The following is a 22,797-nucleotide window of genomic DNA, read 5'->3' as shown; positions in this document are numbered from 1 at the left end:
ATCCATCCATCCATCCATCCATCCATCCATCCATCCATCCATCCATCTCTGATCTTGTGCTTTGAAGCAGATCCCTGAGTAATATGCAACATTCCATCTGATCTCCAGGCTTAGTAGGGTAAAATCACTTCCAGTTTTACAAGGTCTTCTTTGTGTCTAGATAGGGAGAAGTTACCCCTAAGATCTATGAGCCTTTAACCTGATACTTTCCCATCCCTTCCCCTCCTGCCCTGCAGTTTCAGGGATAGGGAGGCTTTATTTTCTGCTCCCACCCCCTGGACTCACATTTTACCCTTCCCTTCAAATCAGAGTTTTGGGTTCTGCCAGTTGACATTGTCCATATAGGGCTTACTCACTTGTCCATATAAGGCTCCTTGACTGCCTTGTAAAGTATGGAGCAGGTCTTTGGGGGAAGGAGTTTGATGTTGGGGGTTCAGTTGTTTCATCTGCCAGAACCCAGATAAGTGAGCATGGAGGAAAACAAAGAGGGGAGCCAGACAGGAATGAGGCCCGGGTCAAGCAAGATTCTTGGTCACCTTAGGGGAATTGATGTTTTTGGGGGTGGTTAGTCTTCATCTCCTGCTGGCCATTCCTTAGGTTCACCCCTGTCCCCAGGCTCCCCTCTGCTACTACAGAGGTTGGGGGTTGGGTTCCTTTGAGTGGATGCCAATGAATGATTTTCATTGTCCTTTTATTGTTGTCTTGGAAACGACTCAGAAAACAAACAGCTCAGGGGCTGAGAGGTAGGTGCTTTCTGTATAGCCTAGGAGCCTGGGGATGGAATCCCTGCTCTCCATAAAGACCTGAGAAGCTCATGTTTCCCTCCTATCAATGGTCTTGACAGAAGAATTATAATAATAATAATCACAATGATGATGATAGGATCTCTACATTTATGTAGTATCTTAGAGTTATAAAACGTTTTATATACATCTATTTGATCATCACAAAAGAGGCTGAGAAACTTGCCCAGGGTCAGAATAGTAACAAGGGCTATATGTGAATGGGACTGGATCCCCTCTGAGGTCTCTTCAAGCTTTGAGATTCAATGGTTCTGAACTCAGATATGGTCCCCCTTCGTTCCAGTTTTCAAGACCTGATGAAAAAGTCATGTATTGTCAGTGCAGCCATGAGGGGGCACCAGACTCCAACTAATTGCAATATGCTGATCCAGGTTCATAGGCACTGGTAAGCACTTAATGTTTTTTTTTGTTTTTGTTTTTTCTATCTTGGGGGTCACCTTTGACTCTTCCTTCCCTCACCTCTCACACCCAATCAGTTACCAGGGCCTTTCAATTCCATCTTTGCTAAGTCTATCCCATCTGTTCTTTTCCTTCTGTCACCATCACCCAAGTTCTGGGCCTCATCACTCATCTCCAAGCCTAATCCATACTTCATATCATTGTCAGAATCATCTTTTGCATGCATAGATATATGTTGTCTAGAGCTGTGGCTTGGGGCAGCTAGGTGCCACAGGCAATAGGGAACTGGAATCAGGAAGATGTAGAATCAAATCCAGCCTCCAACACATCCTAATTTAGCTGCCAGCTTCAGTTTTCATAGGCATAAAATGGGGATAATAATTACACTTTCTTCACAGGGTTGTAGTAGGGATCAAAAAGAAGTCAAGAGCTTTACAAATTTTAAAGCACTATATAAATACTATTATTAATATTATTATTATATAATTATGCTACATAATATAATATCATTAATAATTATTAATAAATGCTATTATATAACATTGTTATGTTACATACTAGCTATTATTATATACTATGATATTACATACTAATATTATATATTATACTATCGTCACATACTAGCTACTATTAAATACAATGATATATACTAGCTACCATTATATACTACGATATTGTATTATATACTACTATTATATAGTATATTATATACTAGCTACTATTATATACTGTATTATATAGTAGCTACTATTATATACTATACTATTATGTTATATACTAGCTACTGTTATATATTGTGATATATTACATGCCAGCTATTATTATATACTATGATATATGCTAGCTACTATTACATATTATGATATCATATACTATATTACATGTTAGCTACTATTATGTACTATGCTATGCTATTACATACTAGCTACTATTATTAGCTATTATATACTATGGTATGCTAATTTATACTAGCTACTATTATATACTATGATATTATATACTAGGTACTATTATATACTATTAACTTCATATATGTTGTTTCCCCAATTAGTAAGTAAACTCCTTGAGGAAAGGGATTGTTTTTGCTCTCTGTGTCCCCTAGCACTTACCACAGTGTCTATAGTACATAGTGCTTAATAAATTATTGACTAGTAGACCTGGTCATGTCATTCTACTCCTCCAATATCTCAGTGGCTCCCTATTGCCTAACAAGTGAATTCAAATTTTTCTGTTTGGAATTCAAATCCCCCCATATTCTGATACCCCCATACATTTTCAGCTCTCTGCTATTACTTCCCTACTCTAGCCAAATTGTTCTGCTTTATGGCTTTCCACCTCCATGTCTTGCTGTTTCTAATGCAAAAAAGATAGCTTCTTTCTTTGTTTCACACTGTTTTCTCTTGTTTGGATAGTTAGGCCAAACTCTTTTGAATGATCACAAATCTCATTTAGGAGGTTCTGATATTCTTGGACTTGATTCGAATAGCTTAATTGAAAAACAAGAACATTGGGGCAGCTAGGTGGCACAGTGAATAGAGCACTGGCCCTAGCATCGGGAGGACCTGAGTTCAGATCCATCCTTCAGATCAGCCCTTACTGGTTGTCTGACCCTGGGCAAGTCACTTAACCTCAGTTGTCTAGAAAAAGAAAAACAAGATCATCTAGAGGAGCCCCCCTCTTCAAGACTGAATTCTTTTCCCATTTGCACTCTGGGATGGATTGTCTTCCATGACTGTAACTACAGCCTCCTTTTGATTAGACATTATGTCCTTTGTTATATTTTTCAAGGAATCTTGTCTAATTGTGTAACTGTCATGGGAGCCACCTTAATGGAGAAGAGCTTTTAAAGTAATCTTTTTTTTATTTCTCAAATCAAAGCTTTTTTTAAAAAAAAAGGTTGCGGAGCCAAGATGGCGGAGTAGAGACGGCCCTGCTTCCACCTCCTCCAATACATGTAAAAAACGACTCTAAACAAACTTTAGAGCTACAGAACCCACAAAGTGACAGAGAGAAACAGATCTCCTGCTGAAGGAAGCCCGGCTGGCCAGCAGGAAGGGTCCATCACAGGGCACTGGGAGCCTAGGGTAGTCCTGCCTGCCTAGGTTTTTAGCTGTTTTAGCCCCAGGGTGGCCCCAACGATCAAGCAAGCAGTAGCTAGAGCAGACTTCACGAGAGTAAATCACCAGCAGCTGTAGTGGTTTCCATACTTCTCAATTCATAAATGCCAAAGACAAAGCAAAAGGTCAGTGTGGAACTTGGTTGGTCCAGAGAGGGATAGAAGAGTGTGGTCTGGCTGCTACCCCTGGAGCGAGAAGTGGAAGATGCACAACCGCTGCTGTGTGGCTGCTTCCAGTGCTCCTGGCCTGCAGATTGTAGGGGGACTAAGCGTTCTTGCTTTGACCTGCCTGGATCCAGATTGTGGTCTTGGGTGGTGGTCCTAGGGTGTGTGACCAGTGAGCCAGAGTGTGTGGGGATTGTAGAGAGGGCGCCCATCTAATAGCTCTGGTAGCTGCAAAAACCCCAGCGATTTGGGACGTAGCTCTCTCCCCTCTGGAAGCAGAATTCTACTGTAGCAAAGAGCTCAAAAGTCAAGTAATTGGCTGCCAAAATGAGCAAGCAATGGAAGCACAAACAGATGATAGAATCCTTTTTTGGGGACAGAAAGGATCAAGGCATGAAGTGGGAGGAAGACAGTGAAGTCAGAACTCCTGTATCAAAAGCTTCCAAAAAAAATATGAATTGGTTCTACGACATGGAGGAGCTCAAGAAGGATTTTGAAAATCAGGTAAGAGAAGTACAGGAAAAATTGGGAAGAGAAATGAGAATAATGCAAGAAAATCATGAAAAGAGAGGCAACAGCTTGTTAAAGGAGACTCAAAAATACACTGAAGAAAATAACACCTTAAAAAATAGACTAACTCAAATGGCAAAAGAGGCCCAAAAAGCCAATGAGGAGAAGAATGCTTTAAAAAGCTGACTTTGACAGATGAAAAAGAAATTTCAAAAACTCACTGAAGAGAATAACTCCTTCAAAATTAGATTGGAACAATTGGAAGCTAATGACTTTGTGAGAAACCAAGATACTATAAAACAGATCCAAACAAATGAAAAAATAGAAGGCAATGTGAAATATCTCATGGGAAAAACCACTGACCTGGAAAATAGATCCAGGAGAGATCATTTAAAAATTATTGGTCTACCTGAAAGCCATGATCAAAAAAAGAGTCTAGACATCATCTTTCAAGAAATTATCAAGCAAATTGCCCTGATATTCCAGAACCAGAGGGCAAAATAGAAATTGAATTAATTCACTGAGCACCTCTTGAAAAAGATCCCAAAAAGAAAACTCCTAGGAATATTATAGCCAAATTCCAGAGTCCCCAAGTCAAGAAGAAAATACTGCAAGCAGTAAGGAAGAAACAATTTGAGTATTGTGGAAACACAATCAGGATAACACAAGACCTAGCAGCTTCTACATTAAGCAATCGAAGGGCTTGGAATATGATATTCCAGAGGTCAAAGGAGCTGGGATTAAAACCAAGGATCACCTACCCAGTAAAACTGAGTATCATGTTTCAGGGGAAAATATGGTCATTCAGTGGGTATCTTACCCTACGGGATAATAGGGGGGGTAGGGGATAGGAGGGTGGAAGGATAGAGGGGAGGGCAGATTGGGGGAGAGGATAGTTAGAGTCAAGCATCTTTGAAGGTGAGTGTGGTTGAGGGAGAATGTGGAGTGGGGGGGATGGGATGGAGGGAAATGTAGTTGGCCTTTCACCATATAACTACTATGGAGGTGATTTTGGGTAACTACACATGTACAGTCTATTGAATTGCTTGTCTTCCCAGTGGGAGTGGCTGAGGAGGGAAGAAGGGAAAAAAAATCTGGAACTCAAAGTTTTAAAAACAAATGTTAAAAAATGTTTTTTTTTACATGGAACTGGGAAATAAGATATATAGGTACTGGGGTATAGAAACCCATCTTGCCCTGCTAGAAAGTTAGGGGGGTAAAGGGGGAGGATATAAGAGAGAACAGACTGGGGGAAGGGAGGATTCAGTAGGCTCACTGTTTTGGGGTGTGGGGTAGGGGAAAGATGGGGAGAGAAAAATCGTAACTCAAAATCTTATGGAGGTGAATATTGAAAACTAAAAATAAATAAATTTTAAAAAATAGTTGATAACACATACAGAGGGATATTGTCTTCCTTGTAGCTTTCAGTCAGTTGTGTTAGGGAGAAGCATTAACTTAGCTGTTGTTCATCTAAATGTGAGTTCCTTATCCAGAGATCAACAAGCAGACATACAACTGGATCATATGCATCTTGATATTCCCTCCATACAGGAAGCCAGAAGGGGAAAAAAAAGGAAGTTGCAGCTCAAAAGAAGTCTGGTTCATACGTTCTCTTTGCAGAAGCAAATGAAGGAGTTGGATTTGGTGCCCATAGCCACCCAGCAGGCAGAGGGTGTGGGGAGCTAAGGTACCTATCATAGGATGGTGGTCAAGTCTGTCTTGTCAGAAGCACAGCCAGGAGAAGCATGAAGCATGACTAACTTGTCCTATCCTTCAGTGGAGGCACCATAAGAACTCATCATTGGGAGAGGGGACTAACAAGGTGCAGGGAGATGTTGCAGGGTGAAAAACTAGAAAAGGTACAGTGGCAAAGTCCAGAGAGTTGGCAGCACAACTGGGACATGTATTTGAACCCAGGTCTCCAATCCATGCTAGCCACCAAACTGCCAGTCACCTGGTTTATTTATTATTTCATTCACTCATTTGTTTATACCAGAACTCCTGGTGAGGAACTTTCCCTAGCAACCTGGTATCTATTCGGCAATTTAGAGAGTTGTTTGGGGACATTGAAGGGTTAAATTCTGACTCTGTATTTACCAGGCAATATTTTATCATCTCTTCCCTCCTAGACTATAAACTCCAATGAGGGCAGGGACTGTGTCTTATCTAAACTTTGTATCGCCCTTAGCCCTGAACATTGTAGGTGTTTAATATTTGCTAAATGAATGGAAAATACCTTTATTTCTCACCCAGAATGATGCTGTTTACATATTAAGTCTTTAATCTATTGGTCAGTTGTCTGATTAGCTAAAAGATAATCATGAACCCTGTTCATGAAATCAAATTCCTCTTTCCCTAGAAGAAAGTTAGAGGACTAGGGTGTATCTCATTCCAAATTTAATTCTCTGTACCCTGAACATACCATAGCTGAAGTAATGATGATGGCTTCCCTGTTGTGCATAATTATACCGTGTTTCCCCGATAATAAGACACTGTCTTATTAAATTTTTTGGACAGAAAAACACCAGAGGGCTTATTTTCAGGGGAGGGCTTATTTTAATGAACATTGACAGCAATGACATGTGACTCCTCTACAATTGCTTTCTTATAGTCAACAGTATAGCTCTTCCTTTTTGTACTCATGTCTGGGGGTCAAAACAGACAGAATAATAAAATTATGACCATCAGTCCTTCTTTTCACTCCATCATGCCCCCTGAGTTCTTTTTTCCTCCATCATGCCCTTTTTATCCTCCATCATGCCCCCTCACTCCCGCTTACATACTGGGTTTTTATGTTGTCCTGCCTCAGCTCTCCTCCGCGGCACTGCTCTCAATGGCTCCAGCAAGCAAATCACTGGGGAAGAACAGGATGACGCGCTCACTGCTGCAGCTCTGATTGGATGCAGCTTGGAGCGCAGCGTTTGGGGGGGGGGCAGAACGGTGCATACAGAGGGTACCGTAATGTAGTGTGTAGCGCAGGGGATCACCTTCACTACAGTAGCAATCTCAATAGGGCTTATTTTCGGGAAAGGGCTTATTTTAGAGGAATCTTACACAGTAAGGGGAGGGCTTATTTTTGGGATAGGTCTTATTATCGGGGAAACACGGTATATCTCCACTGGAGGATTTGGGTTTCCTGGGCAGAGGTCACCTAGCTAGGGCTTCTTAAACTTTTTCCACTTAGGACTCCTTTTCTGCATCTCCACAGCATTAGTTGGTGTTGTATGGCCTGAGGGCATGTGCATTGCAAAATGTGCATGTTTTGCTTTCCCAACCAAGACTGCAAAGAAGTTGTGTGAAGCAACAAGGGTGAGGGCAGCCAGAAATGCCTTGGACTCTGCATTTGATTTTTAATTAATTTTTGGTCATTGGTTCAGAAACTTTTATCATTGTCAAATTTTTGGGTCAAGACCCACAGTTTAAGAAGCTCTGAGTCCTAGACCCTATCTCTCCCTAGTGGACACACTGTTCCTTCCCTAATGATGCTTTTATTATATGAATGGTCCTCCTGGTTCTGCTTATTTCACTCTGTATTAGTTTATACAAGCCTTCCCTGGTTTCTCTGGAACCATCCTATTCATCATTTCTTATAGTAAGACAGTATTCCATTATGTTCACATACAATAATTTTGTCAGCCAATCTCCTGTTAATGGACGTGCCCTTGGCTTCCAGTTCTTTGACACTGCAAAAAATATTTTTAGACATATGGATCCTTTTCCTCTTTTTCTGATGTCTTTGGGTGTAGACTTAGTAGAGGTGTCACTAAGTCAGAGGGTATGAACAGCTTAGTGACCCTTGGGTACAGCTACAAATTGCTTTCCAGAATGTCTGGATTACTGCTTCATCAACAGTACTTTAATTATATAATAATTATAATATATATTTAAATTAAAATATAATATAATAATACTTTAATGTTCCTATTTTCCATCGACCCCTCCAATAATTATTAGTTGTTTTTTTTTCTCATCTTTGCCAATCTGATGAGTGTGAGGCAGAACTTTGGAGTTGCTTAAATTTTTATTTCCCTAATTGTTGGTGATTTGGAGCATTTTTTTCACATAGTTGTAGATAGCTTGCATGTCTTCCTTTGAAAACTGCCTGTTCATATCCTTTGACCATTTATCTCCTGGGTAATGGCTCTTGTTCTTAATGATTTAAATCATTTCCTGACAGAATGTACCTTAATTTGTAGTAGTGTAACCCATAAACAACCTTACCAACTAAAACAGGGGTTCTTAACTATTCTTTGTCTCACAGACCATTTTGGTGAGCCTACAAACAGCTTATCAGAATAATGTTTTTAAATACAATAAAATAAATCACATAACAGGATGACAAAGAAAATAAACGATATTGAAATACAGTTGTGCATGCATGCATGCATGTGTGTATTTATTTAAGTATTTTTAAAAATAAGTTCCAGGTCCCCAGGTTAAAAACCTTTGAACTAGAATTATTTGTGGCTCTTGGAGTGATCAAGGGAAGAGGAAGTTGAGTCACAGTTTACAAGGGGAAGAGAACCTTTCCCTCAGCTCCCAGCCCCTCATGGGAATTATGGAAGTAAAAAGATCATAACCTTCCCATAGAAAGGTGTGACCTCTTATTGGAAGACAAAAAATGATGGATACAGGGCTAAAGTCCATGCTGCAGTAACCAAGAAAGTAGGGTAAGGGCCCCACCCTGCTCAGGGGGAAGGTTGAGGTTGTAGAAGACACAGTCCCCTGGTCCAGAGATGAACAGAAGAGGGAGGACATCTGGGAGAAGTCACAGAGACCCTCTCCCTGAGAATGAAAGGGAGGGACACATACAGTTCTTAAAATACCAAAGATCTAAGGCTGAAAGGGACCCCAGAGGCCATTAAGTCCATCCCCTTCATTTTATGGATGAGGAATCTGAGACCTGGAGGTTAAGTGCCATGTTCAAGGTTGAACAGGTAGTGTGAGGGTTAGGATTTTCTGCCCTTTTGGGGGCTGGGACTCAGATGTCAGGATCCACATTCTCCTGTTCTGAATCCTTTTCATCCTCGTTCAGATAAGCCTGGAACAGAGACAGGCAGATTCATCGAGCATGTCAGCATTCAGTACCTCCTCCCCGAACCTGTCCCCTTCTCCCAGAGCCACTGTTCTGCTTGGGCATCCCCCCCCCATCCTGTACTCATTCCAGTATTATCCCTCTTACTTTCCTGGGGATCACCTGACTGATACTTCTTAGGTTAACCTAGTAAGATGGCCGTGGCCTCCAGACAGTCATTTCCATCATCCTGCACTTGCACGGCATTCGTGGTCCACTACCTTTGTTCTCTGCAAAGCGGAGCCTCTATCAGTCCTTTCCTCCTGGCTGCTCACCCAGATGCCCGGCACACTTCCAGAGCATCCTGCTTCTCTTGTTCATCTTACCCACCCATCCCGATCACCTGCTCCTGTAGGGAGGCATAGAACTTCAGCACCCGAGGATCACACCGTACCACAGAGGGGTCAAAATCCAGCACTCGCAAACCCTGCAGGCTCCGGGCCCGTGAGAGGGCCACATAGGCCTGGCCACTCTCAAACACTCGGGCCAGTGAAATCTCCACACAGTCAAGAGTCATGCCCTAGAGCACGAGAGGCAAACACCTGGGTTATCGGCAACTTCAGACCTTCCCAAAGGCCCTAAAGAACAGTTGCTTCCTAAAGGATGAAGGGGAAGAAAGGTGGGAGGTAGTACGGGGAACAAAAACTGGGATCTGGGTGAGAGGGAACATATATATATATGTATATATATATATATACATATATATACATACATATATATATATATACACAGATATAGCATTTTACAGAGAAAGCTCTAAGGGTCAATAACTCCCTAGAGGCCAGACAGAAGTTGAGGACCACAGAAACCATATTGATGAATGCTGAATTTGTTGCCGTGAATGTATAGGTTTGGGTACAGGGGAAGCAGGAAGGTAGAGGTGCCAATACCAGGAAAAGACATTCAACAGGGAATCTAATGACTCCTGGTTCTCAGTATGCCCTGCCAATGCTCTGAAGTATGTGGTCCTGGGTAATAGGGATGGAGTCCAAGATGGGAAGCTTGGTCTATGCCCCTGAGATGTAAGGTTATATTCTGTGGGTTCTGGAAACTTTATATCCTTGAGGACACAGACCTTTCATACCTAAATTATCAGGAACCCCTGAAGCCTCAGGATTCATCCTGTCCATCCCTCTGCCTCTACCATCTTTTCCTGGTTCTCACCTGACTCTTGTGAATGGATAGAGCCCAGGCTAAACGGAGGGGCAGCTGCTGCCTGGTGAGGAGCTGACCACCAGGGCCATGAACAGTCCATCTCTCAGTCCGTACAACCTCTGTGACTCCACATAGGAATTTCACTCTGGGAAGCCCTGGTTGGAATGGGCAGGAAGTGAAGAAAAGAAAACCAGCCTATTAATACACAGAGCTAAGAAGGGAATGGAATTGAGCAATGAAGATCTAAGGCAAAGAGTCAGGAAACTGGCAATCTGTCTGGGACAGCCTCACCCCAGAAACCTCATTATATCCTACTGTTCCCAGACGTTCTTCCCTAGGAACTGTGGGTTCTTCCTCCTGCTAGACCTGCTTCTACCCCCAGTTGAAGTCGAGGCTGTCTTACCTCTACAGTCTGCTTCAAATCCAACCACGACCCCTCGTGCTCCATTTACCAGGCCCTGAGATACTGCCAAGTTCTTCACCAGCATCACCTGGTGATGAGATAAACTTATAATTATGCACTTAGAGTTGGACAGGACCTCAGATGGGGGCACCTTTGCTGATATCCTGATGCTTATCTCCTCATCTCTAACAGCCCTCAGTCCTTCTCTGCTAGAGAGGGGAGGGGGGCAGTGTGGTGAGATGGAAAGAATGCACACCAGCCCAGATATAAGGAGGCCCAAGCACTAGAAGTCCTGGGTTTATAGCTAACAAGATTGAAGGAAGAGATGACCAGGCTCAGAAAATGAGGAGGGTAGATGAGATATGGGAAGCATGGGCAGACAGTAAAGGAAGGACCATCTTCAGAGAACCAGACACTGGAGATGGCCCTGCTAGGAGAATCAGCCCTGGGATCTGGGACTTAACCCTGGCCCTCCAAATCCTGCAGTCCCACCTCCCAACTCACCTGGGCCCCCAGCTTTAGCTGCAGGAGGTGATTCACTGGACACTGAGCATCAAGGGTCCTGACCATGTCAGGGTCACTGTCTACAGCTTCATAGCTGTAGACTTGGCCTGGGAGAACATAATAGAATATGATAAGCTTTGAGAAGCATTTCCCATGTGAAAAGTTGAGGACAATAGGCAATTTAGATAAGACATGATCCTTACTCTCATAGACTTTACAATCTAAGAATGAAGAGAACTCAGGATATAATAGTAGGGAGGTTCAGATTCATTCAGTCAGTCATTCAATTAATAATTCGCCCCCCTCCCCCCTTTTTGGAGGCAATTGGGATTAAATGACTTCCTGAGGGTCACACAGCTAGGAAGAGTCTGAGGCCAGATTTGAACTTAGAGTCTTGTGACTGTAGGGTCAGTGCTCTATCCATTGAATCTCCTAGATGCCCTTCAACAAGTACTTATTAAGTATTACTGTGTACAGAGGCTGTGTTAGACCCTGGATAAAGATATGAGTGTGAAGATTTTAAAACTTGATCCCTACCCTCAAAGAACTTACAGTATAAAGAGCAGAAGCCAGTGGCTCGGAAGTTAGAGTGCTACACTTGAAGTCAGGAAGGCCTGAGCTCATATCTGGCCTTATACACTTATTAGCCGTGTGACCCTAGGCAAGTCACTTAACCCTCTTTGCCTCAGTTTCCTCATCTGTAAAATGGGGATAATAATAACACCTTCCAGGGTTTTCATGAGGATCAAATGAGATAATAGTAAGAACTATATGAATGTCAGCTATTTTCACCGTCATTGTTATTATATGACACTTAGGATTGGAGATGATTCTACAGAGGAGATAATAAAAGCTAACATTTATATAGTGCTTTAAAGTTTGCAAAGGATGTGTGTGTGTGTGTATGTGTGTAGAGAAATGTATACACATAAGCCTGTACGCGTATACATGTATTTATGTATATGCACCCATATGTATGCACACACACCCACATAAAATCTCCTTTGATCTTCACAATAACCCTGTGACGTAGGCACTGTTAATAACCCATCTTACAGATGATGAAACTGAGGCTGAGAGGGATTGCTGTTTATCCTCGTTTGCAAAGAAGACCAATGATATTGCACAGTGATGTCTTGACTTGTGCATGAATTGGATTTAAGGTAGGCAAAGTTGATCAGGAGTTGTCAGTCTCACTCTTTCTTGCAGAGTCATCGAAATCCAGTGGTAGGACAAAAGTCAGGACTGCTGGCATCTCCAGTGTCTGACTCTAAGCCACCTTCATGGCCATTAGAACAAATTGTTTTCATCCACCCTTCCCACTGGGGAAAACCTTCATGTGCTTGGGGTAGACACCTCCCTCCCCCAACAACTCATCAGTGGGTTTGAGAAATTACTAGCAGAGCAGATAAGGTGGAGGACTCTGTAAGTTGGATGATCTAAGAAGAAAACAGAGTTTTAGACCCTGAAAGATAGTGATTGCCACTGAGGAAAATGGCATAGTAGGACCAGGCAATATTTTCCCCTCAGCTCTACTGATCTTTCCTGGCTTGGAATTTACTATAAAATATTCATTTAACTTAAAATTTTGTTTTAATGCAAGGGTCCTGAGAGACACCGTACCTTGTCTTTACAGTCAAGAATGCCTGAGTATGAGAAGAGGGTAGAGGAGGGAGGACTGGCCAGTGAGGATTCAGTCCTGGGAATGTGGATGTCAATGAGTTTATCAGATACTTTTCCTGAGAGTAGTTTTCATGGGGGGAGGGCAGAGTAAATGAATGCTACATATCTGTAAAGGGGCAGAGCAAAGTGTTGCTAAGTGGGAAGGGGGAATGAAAATAACAGTGGTAGAGAATCAAAAGCCAGGTTTTCCAAAGGCTAGCTCTGATGATCCAAACCCTGGGATCATCTGTCCCTTCTGCCACCTCAAATCTTACCAGCTCCTAAGTCCTAGACCTACATATAACAGGAGTCATCCCATGGAGCTAGTATGGGGATGGGCTTATGTTCTGGTCCCTTCCAGTAAGATATGTGCTCTGACCCTTTGCTAAAAACATGATCAGGGGCTCCTGGTTGGTCCCTTGGTCCCAGAGAGGGGAGGGGAGGAAATGGGAGCAGAGGGTTGTAATCAAAGAAATTGGCAACTGAGCCAAGAACAGCTGCCCACTGGGTGGATGGAGGAGAGATGGTGATAGATGGTTTCCTGCACTTTGCTAAAATGCAGTCACTATCTGAGAGAGAGACTAATTGACTTGCCCCTGGCCACATAGTTCTGTCTGAGGCAGTACCAGAATGAAGGTCTTCCTGACTCCAAGTCAAGGGCTCTGACCACTCCACCAAAAATCATCATAAGTGAGGACCATCTTCTTTCCTTTTGCCAAGGCAGTAGAAGTGTGTGTGTGTGCACACGAACACTCATACACACATTCATATTATCTCATTTGATTCTCCCAACAACCCTTTGGGGTAGTTGCTATTAATACCCCCATTTTACAGATGAGGGAACAGAAGATGAGAAGGTAGGTTAAATGACTCGCTCAGAGCCACACAGCAGTGGTCCTCTGAGGCAGTATTAAAACTCGTGTCCTCCTGACTGTACCTCCAGTGCTCTATTCACTGCAGCCCCTATTAGGCAGACCTGCAGTCTACAGCCCCAGGTCTCTGGAATGGTTTTCCTCCCTCCATGCCTCCCAATCACCTTCTTTTCCATCCCCTCCTCACCAGGCAGCTGCTGCAGCCTCCGCTCATTGGTCAATGCCACATCATCCTGGTGAGTACAGAGTCTTGTGGCCAGAATCCCGTCACGTTCCACTTTGTGTCTGGCTGTGGCCTTTAGCTGCTGGGTCACCTCATCTGTGCACCTGAGGTAGGGAGAATGGGGGAGTTAGAGTAGACACAGTCTCACCTTTCCCAACTCACTGGGGACCGACTTCACCCAGGTTCTCTAGAGATCCTCAGGAAAATTAAGTGGGATGATGACAGTATCAGTCCTTGTAAGTGGTGTGTATATGTGTGTGTGTGTGTGTGTGTGTGTGTGAGAGAGAGAGACAGACAGACAGACAGACAGAGAGTGAGAGAAAAAGAGCAAGAGAGAGACAGAGATCCTTATCTATCTTTCTGCCTTCCAGGTTCAAAACTAAGGATAATCTAAGTGCCACATAATTGCCATACTGGGGGTTACACTCCACCAAGGTCCCCTAGGAAACCTTCAGGAAAGGTAAGTGGGATGATGGTAATATCAGTCCATGTAAATGTGTGTGTGTGTGTGTGTGTGTGAGAGAGACACACACACACACATACATACAGAGAAAGAGAGAGACACAGATTCCTGTTTGTCTTCCAGGTTCCATACCTAAGGATTGATTACCTTAGACTCTTTCCTTTCCCACACCTTTGATGCCTGGTAAGTTACCAGATCCTCTCAGATCCATCCATTTCTCCCGGTTTTCACTGCCCCTAGCTTAGTAGGCCTTAATTACCACATGCCTCAGCTATTATCATTAGTTTACTGATAAAACCTCACTCTCTCCTCTGATCCATCCTTTCACTTCTGCCAAGATAGTCTTTCATATAGAATAGTCATGTCATTTCTCTATTCAATAAATTTTCAGTGGCTCACTATTACTTCCTCTGGGCCCCTTGCCCTCTCCCCTTCCACTTTCTTCCTCCCTGCCCCCATCCCAAAAGTTTAGGCTTCTCTGCCTGGCATTCAAAGGGCTAAGCCACCTGTGCTATGTGACTGTAAATGGAGTATTACCGGGCTGTACAGAAATGTTGAGTGTAATGAATACAGAGAATATAGAAAGATCTATAGGAACTGATGCAGGGTGAAGTAAGCAGAGACAAGAAAACAATCTACACAGAAACGACAACAATGTAAAGAACAAACAACCAGAAAACAACAAAAAATGAATTTTGCTCTTACAAGGAATAATCATGATTCCAAATAAGAGATATGAGAAGATATTCCCAACCCCATTGTTTTGCAGAGGTGGGAGGTCCGTGAGGGTCAAACATTGCATCAATTTTTCCAACTTTTTTGATATATTGATCAGTGTTACTTTCCTTCTCTTTTTTTTTCTCTTTAAAAATATTAATGGGGGAGGCTAGGTGGTGCAGTGAATAGAGCACCAGCCCTGGAGTCAGGAGGACCTGAGTTCAAATCCAGCCTCAGACACTTAACACAAGAACTAGCCATATGACCTTGGGCAAGTCACTTAACCCCAATTGCCCTCCAAAAAGCAAAACAAAAACAAAATAAAAATATTAATAAATGTTTGTTGACTGGTTTATTGGTGATAGATTCCCTCCCTTCTCTTAAATTATTTCCTCTCACTAGAAATGCTTTTCCCTTTTTATCCATTAACCTAAATTCTCCCCTGTCCTTTAAGGTTTAGGTCTAGCCCTGCTTCCATCATGAAGACTTCCCTGATTACCACTTACTGTCATGCCATATTGAACAGAGGGCTGGAGGCATTGGGGTCAGGGAGACCTAAAGACCTGATTTCACATTCCCCTGCTCCAACACTTACTTCGTTTGTGACCCTGGACAAGTCCTCAGTTTCCTTATTTATAGAATGAAGGAGTTGGACTGGACAGCCTCTAAGCCCCCTTCTAGTTCTATAGCTATGCTCCTACAATCTCTTCCTCTCCATGCACATGTTCAGTAGGCCATGTCCTCATCACTGGCAGTGTCCTTGGACCTTAGCTCCCTCACTCTAGTCTTTTTCTCTCTTTGGACCAATGCCACACCACTGCATAATTAATCCTCCCTTACCACCACTTAGGCTATGCTGCCTTTCTGATAAGAAATCTTCAGTGGCTCTTATTTCTTACCTATCAAATATAAACTCCCCTGTGGAATTTGGGTAGTTCTTTTACTCCTGCACCAATCTGATCCCAGAACCATAACTAGCAACATTGGCACCTGGGGTAAGCAACAGGAAATGGGATCTTAAATCAACTTTGGAATTTCTTATATAAACCACACATGCAACCAGCATACAGTAACTTCACTTTCCCTTTTCCCCTTGTTCTTCTTCTCCTTACAAATCCAATCAGTCACCACTAACTACTAATCCTTCTGCTGATCACATCAAAATCACAGGATTATGGCAGGTTCTTTCAGGTCTATTTTTTTGGATTTATTTTACATAGCCATGGTTGAAGGAACAAAGACATAAATTTGTATTTATAGAACATCATGGCATGTACATTTGGTAAATAGGGAAAGAAAATGTAAACTCATCAGATTTCATCACAATCAATTTCAAGCATTCTTGCTTAGGTTTTTTTCCATGTGTAAAGGATCAAACAAAAAAACAGAACTTGGGCTCACCTGCCTAGTCGAACAGCCTGTAGCAGTGAGATAAAAGTCTGGTCTGTCTGTCTCCACACCTCAGTCAGCTCCATGGTCAACTGGATACATTTCCTCCAGCTTTTTGCCTGGTAGAGGGAAAGACAGAGACAGGCGGAGGGTAAGAGATGGAGAAAGAGACAGAGACAGGGATGAAGGGATGGAGGAAGTGAGAGAGAAAGTAAAAAAGTGGGGAAGAACTCCCCTTCTTTGCACAGGTGGGAGACTATGGGTATACAACATTGTATATACTATCAAATTTGGGTTTTCTTAGTTTTTCTGAAGTGCTTTTTTTCTCTTTTATTCTTTGCACTGATGGATTGCTAGGTAGGGAGTGGAGAAGGGTGATACTCAGAAATAAAAGTAATGTTTTTTAAAAAGATATCAATTACAAAAGGAATAGGGCAAATTACTTCTCTGAGTAGGGGAGAGCAGTCTCTGCCTAAGTGGGACAGATATTCAAGAAAGAAAGGAGGGAGACTGGTCTGGTGAGAAGAGGGAAATGTGGGTAATGTAGTTTTACTGGAGGAGGAAAGGGCATGGTTGGGGGGCAGACACCTGGAAACAGAACTGGGGAGGCTGGTTGTTCTTGGTCACTGGTGGCAGCTGCAGGAAATCTCCACAAATGATGAGCTGAATCCCACCAAAGGGCTTGTCCTGCTGTCTGACAGCTCTGGAAAGGAAAAGGAAGGGATAGGAAGAGATAATGATTTAGGAGACTGGATGGGTCTGGATGCCCTTCCAGGACTCACAAGCAACCTAGGGATTGGGGAAGGGTCAGACCCTTCTCTACCCAACCTGGCATGATAGCCTTTACCCCTCCCATTCCAGCACACAAACCTGGCCACTGCTTCCAGCTTGTCAAACAGACTTGCCTCTACCATGGAGACTTCATCGATGACAAGCCGCTGACAGCTCACCCAACTCTGCCGAACACTGGGTCTCTGTGCCAGAGCCACACACTGGGCAAGAGGGGCCTTTCCTGAGCCAATTCCTGATAAAGGACAGAGTCTGCTTAGTTCTGCGAAGGGACCAACCTCCCACCCTGGAGATCCTCACCTATCTTCATCAGGAGCCAGCCTTGTTAGACTTTACCCCGTCCTTTAGACTACAAAGAGCTTGGCTCTGAGAAGTCTGCTTCAGGGAGACCCAGAGCTGGAAGCCCCCTCAGAAGACATCTAGCTCAACCCTTTCTTTTATAGATGAGGAAACTGAGGCCCAGGGAAGATACGTAACTTCCTTAAGGTCAAACAGATATCAGAGGTGGGATTTGAACCCAGGTCTCCTGAATATGGATTCCAGAGCCGGGGCCCCAGGCTCCTGCCCCCACCCTAATCCATCTAGAAACCTAGTCTTTCAGCTGTGCCTCAGCACTGCTCCTTCTCAGGCCCCAAGTCCCTACTACTAACCTGCAAAGGCATGAAGGGTGGTACCCCCAATGTGGCAGGCAGCCACTCCAGTACTGGCTGTGACCGCTGTGCCCTTTGGAGGAAGGGAGCCAAGGATCCTCTTCAGCAGGTATGATTTCCCTGTCCCTGGACAGGGGCCAAAGGAGTTAGGGAAACATCTGGTGACTTCCCTGGGGACCCTCGAAGATCCCAATCACTTCCCTCTTTACACCTGGTCCCCATTTCTTTTTTTAAAAATTCAAATTTATTTATTTTCAGTTCTGAATTCTCTCCTTTCCACCTCCCTCTCTGTCACCCATTGAGAAAACAAAAAAAGTGAAACCTACAAATATGTATAGCCAAACAAAACAAATCCCCACATTAGGCTCCCCATGTTCTTCTAACCCCCGCACACTCCCCACCTGCGCTCCCAGTGAAGAAGATGCTCTTGCCCCTCAACACAGCATTCAGCACCTGGGCCTGCTCCTGGGACAGCTGGGGCTTGGGGGAGGGAAGCTGGAGCCGGTGCCTAGGCACTGTGCTCCTGGTAGAAGACTCCTGGAAAGCAGAAGGTAAGGACTACTCCAGGATCAGAAGAGCTTTCTGAGTCCCAAGGAACCCTTGGTGGATGGTGGATTTAGAATTAGATGTTCAAAACCTGGCCCTGCCATAGACATGCTGTATGACCTTAAATGAATCACCCTTCCCTAGGGCCCCAATTTCTTCATCTGAAAAAATGGGGGAGGGGGCCTTGGAGTGGGATTTGCTAGAACAGGATAGAATATAAACTCCTTGAGGCCAGGCACTTTTTCATCTTTGTCTTTATATACCTAGCACACAGCACAGTGCCTGGAATGTAGCAAATGCTTGTTGATTAATCAAGTAATTTCTAAGGTCCCTTCCGGCTCTAAATCCTATGTTTTCAATCCCTGTCCCTTCATCACCTCGTTAATTTTTCACTTTTCCTCTAATCTTTCTTATCCTGATCATTGTATATGGTGAATGGGGGGAGAGATAGGGGAGACATATAGACCTGTGATTTCATCTGCACAGGGAACTTGCAATGAAGAAACTCCCCCCACTAATATAGATTTACCAATCTTCTGTGACCAGGCACTAAAGAAATTAAGTGACTTGTTCATAGTTATATAACTGGAAAGGGTCAGAAGAAGGATTGAAACCAAGGTCTTTCTGACTCTAAGCCTTGGCTCTCAGTGTAGGGAACCTGCAGCCTAGAGGCCACATGTGGCCCTCTAGGTCCTCAAGTGCAGCACTTTGACTGAGTGCAAACTTCACAGAATAAATCCCCTTAATAAAAGCATTTGTTCTGTAAAACTTGTACCCAGTCAAAAGGCCATACCCAAAGGACCTAGAAGGCCACACGTCCCCCACCCCTGTGTCTATCCACTATGTATGTTGCCTGTCACTAAACCATGATAAAGACAATGTAAATATCTTATACATATCTCTTTTTAAAAAAAATCTGAACTTGACAAACACTAAATGAAATTGTCATTTCCAAAATAGAACAGAAAAAGGGATTTGTGCATAAAACTGCAGACCCCTAATGAACCAGCACATTTTTTTTTAAAAAGTATATAAATCCCGGCAGCTAGATAGGCGACTCAGTGAGTAGAGCATTGGCCCTGAAGTCAGAAGGACCTGAGTTCAAATCCTGCCTCAGACACTTGACATTTAATAGCTATGTGACCTTGGGTAAGTCACTTAACCCCAGTTGCCTTGCCTTCTCCACTCCAAATATATATATATATATAAATTCAGCCTCCTATATACTAAAAAAAATTTTTTCCCCAATTGCATACCATATACTTTCCAAACCACTTTTATATATGTATTATCTCATCAGACCCTTATAATAACCCTGTGAAGTTGGTAGGGTGGGGAAAAATTACTTGTTACAGGTGAGAAAACTGAAATCCAAGGTCACACAGCTACTAGCTGGTCTCCTGATTTGGTATCCTCATGGTTCCTATATCACCTTCCCCCACCCCTGTCCCCCATTCTGCAGTCCCTAGCTCAGTTCTCACCTTGTCAGACTGGTCTTTGTCCTGGGGACATGGCCGCTTCACAGGAGTTGTGTCCAGAGTTCTAGTGGCCTCCACTGGTTGCAGGTTCTCTGGTTGGATAGGACTGATGGTATAGAAATTCTGAGGTCGAGGGCCAAGCAGCCGGGATCGGAAAGGGGCTGGCCCAGGGCCAGGGGCCGTGGCCAGTTTAAGACGCAGGGTTCTTAAGAAGCGCCGCAGCCTGTCGGGTGGGCAGTCAGACAACAGTAGCTGTATGGCACCCAAGCTAAGGCCAGAGTCAGAGTCAGGGCTGAGCCGAAGGGCACTTCGGCCAACAGCTGCAAATCGAGTATAAAGTCTGGCACTACGAAGTGGAAAGCAGCGGGACTGACCTGTCCCCTGAAGACGCAGCATCAGTTCTCTCCGCTCATTTCTGCCCAGGCTGAGCTCAGCATCCCTGATGGCCTGCCGCCTCCTGGGTTGTCCGCCAGGGCTCAGCTCCTCTACGGCCACGCGGCACTGGAGCACTGAGTTGTCTGGCTCCTCCGACTCCGATAACATTATAGGTGACATGCCACTGACCCTGTCTGGGGATACAGAGTTTGTTAAAGGGGCACACCAAGTCTGGCTGGGGCAGATATTCGGGAGACATGGGAAGGACTATGTCCATCGATAAGGGTCATAGCATCCACATGGATATAGAGAGATGTTGGATTTAAATCAACAAGGATTTATCAGAGGGGGGAAAAAAGCAAAAGGCAGGCTAGAGATGGAGGATCTGTCATATGAGCACATGAGGGGCAAAGAGAAGAGAGCATCTGCCATCACCCAACACAGAAGAACTGGGTAGGGGATACAGTGTAAGAATTGACTGAGCAGGGGCGGCCAGGTAGCACAGCAAGTAAGAGCACCGGCTCCAGTGTTGAGAAGACCTGGAGATCAAATCCCGGGCTCAGACACTTAGCACCCACCCAGAAACACCTGGCCGTGTAACCTTGAGCAAGTTACTTAACCCCAGTTGCTTAAAAAAAAAAAAAAGAATTGACTGAGCATAGGATCTATCATTTTGGGGAACCTAGAAGTGGGAGAGATCCAGAGAAATGAAGCAAGAGATGGGCGATACAGTCCAATTTAATAAAATTCATTAACATTTAGCATGGTGATGGAATCCTAATAAAGCTGCCCCCAGCCCCAATGGTCTAACTTCATTATAGTATAGGCCTGGCCCCAATGAACAGCAGGCCCACTGTACCTACCTAATCCACTCATCCCCCAATCTCCCTGCCAATATCCTAACTTCTTCATATATGCTTACTGCTCACTGGAACAACAGGTGTGTCCCTGAACTCTTAGTTCCCACAGAAACAGCAGGTGTGTCCATGTGATGGGAACCTAGCTACTGCCTCTACCTGGTCACTGCCCCCAGAAACATTCCCACAGAAACAGATGTGTTCTTGCATTCAATCACAATCACATCCTCCATCTAGCCCACGACAGGATCATAATACCTAACTATATGTCTTAACCAGACAGGACCACAATAGCTAGCCAATTGGAGGGCAGAATGACCAGAATATTTAACCACTGAACCATAGATGGGACCCTTCCTCCATTACCTAATCCCTTAACAAACTCCTCCTGCCTTTTTAATACTAATGATATTCTTCTATTCTAAGTAAATTTCTATTATGTAATTGCATCTTTACCCTATAAAAATCCATCTTGCTTTCTCTAAACTTGCTGGTTCCTCTTGGAACTTAGCCCTCTTCATGAAAGGTGTCAATTTCAATAAATTCCTGTACTTGGATTAGAGGTGGTCTGACTGAATTCTTTGAGATGGTTCCACCTCAACACATCAAGAAACTGCAACAATGGTACAGTGGAAGGGGAGTTGGATTGAGAATTAGCATTCTAATCCCATTTATTATTCATATGGCCTTGGGGCAAGAGAGTTAATTGCACAGAATCATAGGATTTGAGAGTTGGAAGGGACCTCAGCTGCCATCTGGTCCAATTCATACCTCTCTAGGACTTAGTTTCCTCATTTGTAAAAATGTGGGTATTGGACTAGATGGCCTTTGAGAGCCTTTCCAGCTAGTCTAGATCTATGCTCCTATAAGAACGTACTATGTGCAAGGTATATGGGTGCTGGGGCTATAAAAACAAAACAATTCTTACTCTCAAACAGCTCACGTGATGTGGGGGTCCAGAAGCAGAAGTAGAGCCGGGATGTGGATTGGGACTTAGGGTCTGACAGAAGGCATATAGACAGGGATTTGTCATGAGTGAATGGAGACGGGATTTTTCCCAGAGGACAGGGGCACAGCACCTATCACAAGAAGCACAAAATCGGCCATCTGGGAAAGGGGACATCAGGATTGTTACAAGATGGAGAAGGGAGAGTCCAGAAGGCCCTACGGGTGGTGGGGCACGGTGGAAGGTGGGAGTTGGGGGGGGGGCGCGGTAGGAGGACCAGGAAATAGTGCGGGGGCAAGAATGGGAGGGCTGCAAGGAAGCTTGCTTAAGTATGCTGGGGCTTCTGGGGAGGGGGCTTTCGTGTTCCCTTCTTCTTACATCTCCAGCTTCTAAAGGGACATGCAGGCCCCCTCCCCAGAAGCCCCGGGACACTGGGGCTGGCATGGTTCTCGCCCCTACCCCCTCTCTGCAGCCACACAAACCTTCCCACGTGGATCCAAGATCCAGAAGTGGCCAGCCCCCCTCGCCGCGCCCCGTCCCACGCTGTGGTCCCCACCTGCAGGGTACAGTTTCTGGCAGACTCTCTCCGAGAAAGGATGAATGGATAAATGAATGGATGGACCCAGTGGCAGACACACTGAAGCCAGTGCCGATTCCAAGGTTCTAAAGCAAGGGACTTTCAAAAATGCCTGCTAAAAGAA

General features: G+C 44.0%; 1 protein-coding gene and 1 long non-coding RNA gene across 10 annotated transcripts in view; one reads left to right on the top strand and one right to left on the bottom strand.

Annotated features, from left to right (window-relative positions):
- Positions 1-17,453, top strand: part of LOC138169137 (uncharacterized) — a 48,248-nt gene extending 30,795 nt beyond the window's left edge. Inside the window, exons 2-6 of the long non-coding RNA XR_011170276.1 lie at positions 1,087-1,188; positions 13,854-13,899; positions 14,258-14,346; positions 14,473-14,532; positions 17,317-17,453. This is a non-coding gene — a long non-coding RNA (uncharacterized lncRNA). The remainder of the gene's footprint in view (positions 1-1,086; positions 1,189-13,853; positions 13,900-14,257; positions 14,347-14,472; positions 14,533-17,316) is intronic.
- PIF1 (PIF1 5'-to-3' DNA helicase) lies at positions 8,357-22,797 on the bottom strand. 9 transcript variants are annotated; one of them, XR_011170275.1, is made up of 14 exons: positions 22,653-22,797; positions 19,922-20,487; positions 18,296-18,431; positions 17,895-18,020; positions 17,326-17,479; positions 17,044-17,158; positions 16,468-16,574; positions 13,851-13,990; positions 11,130-11,236; positions 10,626-10,713; positions 10,232-10,377; positions 9,411-9,587; positions 9,191-9,297; positions 8,357-9,034 (listed from the first exon to the last, which is right to left on the bottom strand). XR_011170275.1 is itself a non-coding variant. In XM_069098315.1 (14 exons), the coding sequence occupies exons 3-14, from the start codon at positions 20,471-20,473 to the stop codon at positions 8,975-8,977; spliced, it is 1,908 nt and encodes a 635-aa protein (XP_068954416.1). In that variant the 5' UTR covers positions 20,474-20,487; positions 22,079-22,229; positions 22,579-22,797; the 3' UTR covers positions 8,357-8,974. The 9 variants fall into 9 exon arrangements, 8 of the variants coding, with proteins under 8 accessions (XP_068954416.1, XP_068954418.1, XP_068954421.1 ...); XM_069098315.1 differs by lacking the exon at positions 9,191-9,297 and adding an exon at positions 22,079-22,229 and having other exon boundaries at positions 22,579-22,797; XM_069098317.1 differs by having other exon boundaries at positions 9,215-9,297.

Source organism: Petaurus breviceps, unplaced genomic scaffold (assembly GCF_028583685.1).
Source record: "Petaurus breviceps papuanus isolate PSGF00001 unplaced genomic scaffold, PetGlider_PUasm1.0 37, whole genome shotgun sequence".
Taxonomy (NCBI): domain Eukaryota; kingdom Metazoa; phylum Chordata; class Mammalia; order Diprotodontia; family Petauridae; genus Petaurus; species Petaurus breviceps.
This window is presented reverse-complemented; position numbering and strand designations above follow the sequence as displayed.